At 37.6% G+C, this 5,021-nt stretch overlaps 1 protein-coding gene across 1 annotated transcript; it reads left to right on the plus strand.

The window, feature by feature from the left end:
- Positions 1 to 407: 407 nt before the first annotated feature.
- LOC145018729 (putative membrane protein At3g27390) lies at positions 408 to 3,384 on the plus strand. Its single transcript, XM_078976586.1, has 9 exons — positions 408 to 838; positions 921 to 1,029; positions 1,125 to 1,317; positions 1,395 to 1,531; positions 1,630 to 1,918; positions 1,997 to 2,103; positions 2,193 to 2,545; positions 2,626 to 2,866; positions 2,933 to 3,384. Exons 1-9 carry the CDS (start codon positions 745 to 747, stop codon positions 3,180 to 3,182), a joined length of 1,773 nt encoding a protein of 590 aa, XP_078832712.1. The 5' UTR covers positions 408 to 744; the 3' UTR covers positions 3,183 to 3,384.
- Positions 3,385 to 5,021: the final 1,637 nt, after the last annotated feature.

Here is a 5,021-nt window from a genome sequence, read left to right on the forward strand (position 1 = left end):
CAAAAGATGAAACAGAGGTCAAAAGATTGATCCATAATGGTATCATTTTGAGTTTGAGGGAATCTAATTGTAAAACAGTATTATAGACATATTTTTTCTAAATTCATTTATTATTGTAATGTATATACAAAATCCTTTTTGTCTATACCCATGTTATGGTTTGTGTAACATATTTTATCTAAATTTATTTTTTGTTGTAAGGTATGTACAAATTTCCCTGTTTTTTTCTATACCTATTATTTATATTATTAAATTATAAAGAGAAAAATAACGACAGTTAAGAAGAAAGCGACAAAAAGCCGCGACAACCGTGGTAGCGTAAACTGTCATTGGTGTTGTGGCGGGAAGCTATTTTAAGGCAGCCACGTGCAAAAAATAGCCATTGCTGTCCTCCACGTAATCTCCTGTCTTCACCCACTTCCTTGCTTTTTTCAGAAAAAGAACTTACGAAAAGTTGGAGTTTAATACAGTCGATACCTAAATTACACAAACGAAATCCCCCCTTTCATTCTTCTGTTTGAATCAGGAGCAGATTCTCTCTCTCTGTTTTCTAATCACGAGTTCTTGATAAACCCTAACCCTAAATCTAAATCGCACACCCCAGAAAAAGGCGAAGAGAAGAAAACCTGATAATTGCTCGATTTTTTAGAGTTATTGAAAAACCGTCTTCTTTAAATCCACACCAACGAAAAAAAGCCCTGTAATTTGCGACTGAATCTCTTATGTTTCTAGATTGATTAGAAAATGAAAGTACCAAGAGGGTTTATCGCTAAACTATGGAGCTTCATCTCCTTCCTTCCTTTCTTCCTCCTCCTCCTTTCTCTCGGTCTGCTTAAAGGTAAAAAAAAATCCATTTTGAAGTTTATGTTTGAGAAGTTTCACAATCACCACGTAAGAAATTGACAATCTTTGAGTTGCAGGGGTGATAATTGGCCCAATTGTGGTGGTGATAATGGTGGTTGGAAATTCGTCGGTGGCCATCGGACTTTGGCCGGCGCATTTCTTCTGGACTTACTACTGTGTTCTCAAGTAACTTCCTTAGAACACTTTTAGTATGCATAGAATCAATTAGTTAGTATGTCATATCGCAATTCTCAGATCTATTTGGGAAACTTAATTTGCAGGACTAAAAGGGTTGGATGGGTGTTGAAATTGCTTGTTCTTCTGTTCTTACCTCTTCCTCTTGTACTATGGCCGGTTGTAGCCATCGTCGGCAGCCTCCTCGGCGGAATAGGTTTTGGGTTTTTCTCTCCGTTAATCGCAACCTTTGAAGTTATTGGCACAGATCACAAAGACAAGTGCTTCCATTGCTTTGTTGTAAGTAGCATTAGCATCAAACATCAAACAATCCCGATTAACGAGTCATCGATTTCTCATCTGATTTCTTGCTTCAGGATGGCTGTAGGTCCACACTCGAAGGAAGTTGCACTGTGGTTCGAGATTTTACAGATTTTTGCTTCCATTCTTACTTCTCATTCATGGACGATCTCAGTGAAGAAATTCCCGCCGGCGAGAAACCAGTCGACATCAGGTTCCTAAAATGATAAAAATCCAATCTTTCTTATAGTTCTCAACAACACCCAGTTTGTAAAATTCATGGATTTCCGAACTTTTCCGATGACATCACAGATTATCCAAATTGCCAAAGAGTCTATTCATCATCCCCATCGCCATCGCCATCGATGTACCTCTGATAACCGGCGTTGCTCTATGGAAGAGTCCATACATGTTGATTATCGGATGGAAGAGACTATTAGAAGACTTAATCGGGAGAGAAGGCCCTTTTTTGGAAACTGTCTGTGTGCCTTTCGCCGGACTTGCCATCGTCTTATGGCCTTTAGCAGTCGCCGGAGCTGTAATCGCATCTCTCTTCTCCAGTTTTGGTCTTGCTCTATATAGCGCCATAATCGTCCACCAGGTTTGACCAAAAAACAGAACCCCATCACTAATTCCAAATTCTAAACACAATGTCGCTAAATCTTCTTTTCTTTTTCAGGAAGATTCAATCAAGTTTGGATTTGCGTACACCGTGGCTGTGGTTTCATTGTTTGATGAGTACACAAACGACTTGCTTTACTTAAGAGAAGGATCATGCTTTCCTAGGTATACGTATATAACTATATATCGTCGCTACTTTTCAAATTTGATCGTATTCTTGATGGGTTTTTTTCTGAAAATCTTTTCAATTGCAGACCAAGATATCGTGAGAACATGAAAGCATCTGATGGATTAGAGAGAAGGAATTCAATTGATATGAAGAACGAAAAGGAAAGCTCAAGAGGGTCAAGATTGGTTTCACAACGTTCAAAAACTTTGAAACAGGCTCTTCAACAATACACACCTGTGCAAGTTTGGGATTGGTTGTTCAAGTCATGTGAGGTGAATGGAAGAATACTTTTTCGCGATGGTTTGATAGAAGTTAAAGACATTGAAGAATGTATAGTGAAGGGGAAATGTAAGAAACTAGGGATCAAATTACCCGCATGGTCTATATTACAGTGTCTTCTTGCTTCAGCAAAATCTGAATCTTCAGGTTTAATTATTTGTAAGTTCTGCTAACCATTAGCGACACCCATAATTTTTGTCGCGAAAGATTTGTTTTATGATTTGTAATTGTTGTTTTAGCGGATGAGGTGGAGCTAACGAGGACAAATTTACCGAGGGATAAAGTATTTGAGTGGTTCATTGGGCCACTTTTGATAATGAAGGAGCAAATCAAGGGGCTTGAATTGAGTGAAGATGAGGAGTTTTGTTTGAAAAAGCTTGTGATGAGGAACAAGAACGAGAGACCGGAAGATTGGGATGATACCGGTTTCCCATCCGGTGATCATGTCAGACGAGCACAACTACAAGCTATCATACGACGGTATGTTATATTTCACATCTTGTTGAATCAGTATCAGTCTCAGTCTAATTCATGTTCTGATTACAGGTTGCAGGGTATAGTGGGTTCGATGTCTAGATTGCCAACTTTTAGGAGGAAGTTGAAGAATTTGGTGAAGGTATTGTATCTTGAGGCACTTCAGTCGGGAATTATAGCGAGCCAGGGACAGGGTGGGGGTAGTTCGAAAAGTAGGCGTAAGGGTCAGGGTTCGGTTGGAACCGTGGACACAAAAGGTCCAGTCGTGACCCAAGAAGAGAGGCACAGACACAACCCTCAGGTTCCTGAGGATGTGGTATGATTTGTATCGAGTTTAATTTCCTAATCACATGGATGGTGTTTCAGTTGGATGTGGATGCTCGTAATGCTTTATCATTCGGCATCATTTGTAAATAGAAGGGTAAATTGGTCATTTACTTTCATTGGACATGTGATTTGGTTCGAAAAAGAAAGTCCTAATGTATATAACACTTACTTTATCTATTACCTTGAATTTCACTAAATCAGTCCTTTGTCATCTTTAGTCCGTTTGCTATTATAACCTTGCAAGATCAGTCACCTATTTGGCCCATCTCCTTTAGCCCATGATCAATTCTATCCTAGTAAAATACACAAGTCCATATGAATTGTGGATTGTTAGTGCACCGTATATAAAACAAACAGACAAATCATAATATCATTATCATACATACTTATAAAATTAGCATTTTTTTTCGTTAATCTCATGCATTTGAAACCTTCATAAAAATTTGCCAACACCTCATGCATTTGAAACCCCCACACCCTTTCACCTTCAATGTAATTAATCACATATAATCTCATTCCAAGAAAATCATACTTTATAAGTTCAACACCTCATGCATTTGAAACCCCCACACCCTTTAACCTTCATTATATATGTAGTTATATTAATATATTTTTCTTACAAAAAGTCGTCATTTGGTTTAGATATTAAGATTCAAAAGTTTTAATATAGTTAAAGCATTCACGATCTAAATATGATGATTTGAAGAAATGAGTTATGTCGCATCGATGGTAATTTTAATATGATTTTTTTCTTTTAACCAAAACAAATGAAGCTTTTCTATTCTTTCTTTATATTCAATTTCTCATTTGACCTTTATATTTGATTTGTATGTATTACTCAATCTTGAATGTAACTCTCCAAACATCAATGTTTTGCTTATAATGTCTTTCTCATTCTTCTTTTTCAAGAAAAACATTTTGATTGCAGGTTAGTGAAGAATTGTCATCGAGTTTATATGGTTGAACGGTGTTCAATAAAAAAAAAGATTCAGAAAACGGATATAGGTTTTTTTTGTTTGAGCAATGTGTAACGCCCCGATTCTCAGGTATTGCTTAAATAAGATTTATTGGGTTGAGCTCTACTCGACGAGTTGGTTGACCTACTCGTCGAGTAGCAGCGGGATGGGATCGCATGTTAAGTGACCTACTCGACGAGTCCATGTTGGGACTCAGCGAGTAGGAGTTGGCAGTGGAAACCCTAAATCCCGGGGTTAGCACCTCTATTTAAAGGAGCCTTAGCCTCCTTTGGCCTCTTTACAGTCTTTGAGAGCCCCCTTAAAACCCTAATTCGTGTGTGTGTGCCTTGGTGTGGTGTTAAAGCTTGGAAAAGAGAATCTTGGAGGAAGAAAGCTAAGAGTGCAAAGGAAATTGAAGCAAGGAAGGTGAGACATCCCCAAAATCACGGCCAGAAAAGACCGCTTTTGTTTATACTTTATTTCAAAATCAGAGTAACCTTTTAATAAAAGAGTTGCGGAATTTGTCCCAAAACAATAATATGATAAAGATTTATCAAAAGTATTTCCTTAGAAATGTATTTCATTAAAAAACTCGGGATGTCATGTTCGATACAGTACATAAGTATAAACAATACAATATAACCGTTACTACATTATTTCATATCTACAGGCCTATATCCATAATCTCTCATCCCAACACATCACAACTATGTTTGAGCGCCACTACCTGTAATACATAAAACTGAGTGGGTCAGGCTTGGAAGCATGGTGAGCACATAGGGTTTTCAACCCACAATAAATAGTTTATTAATTTCATCAATCAACAATAACCCGATTACCCATTTTCGTTATCCTCACATTACGTCCCTAAACACCTA

This window comes from Lactuca saligna, chromosome 9 (assembly GCF_052625555.1).
Source record: "Lactuca saligna cultivar CGN05327 chromosome 9, ASM5262555v1, whole genome shotgun sequence".
NCBI lineage: Eukaryota > Viridiplantae > Streptophyta > Magnoliopsida > Asterales > Asteraceae > Lactuca > Lactuca saligna.

What these genes read in the sequence shown, in the direction of transcription:
- LOC145018729 (XM_078976586.1), top strand. Translation starts at nt 745, where the DNA reads ATGAAAGTACCAAGAGGGTTTATCGCTAAACTATGGAGCTTCATCTCC. An exon ending in GAAGGATCATGCTTTCCTAG is followed by an intron (nt 2,104 to 2,192) that starts GTATACGTATAT and finishes TTTCAATTGCAG; the next exon opens with ACCAAGATATCGTGAGAACA. An exon ending in ATCTTCAGGTTTAATTATTT is followed by an intron (nt 2,546 to 2,625) that starts GTAAGTTCTGCT and finishes TTGTTGTTTTAG; the next exon opens with CGGATGAGGTGGAGCTAACG.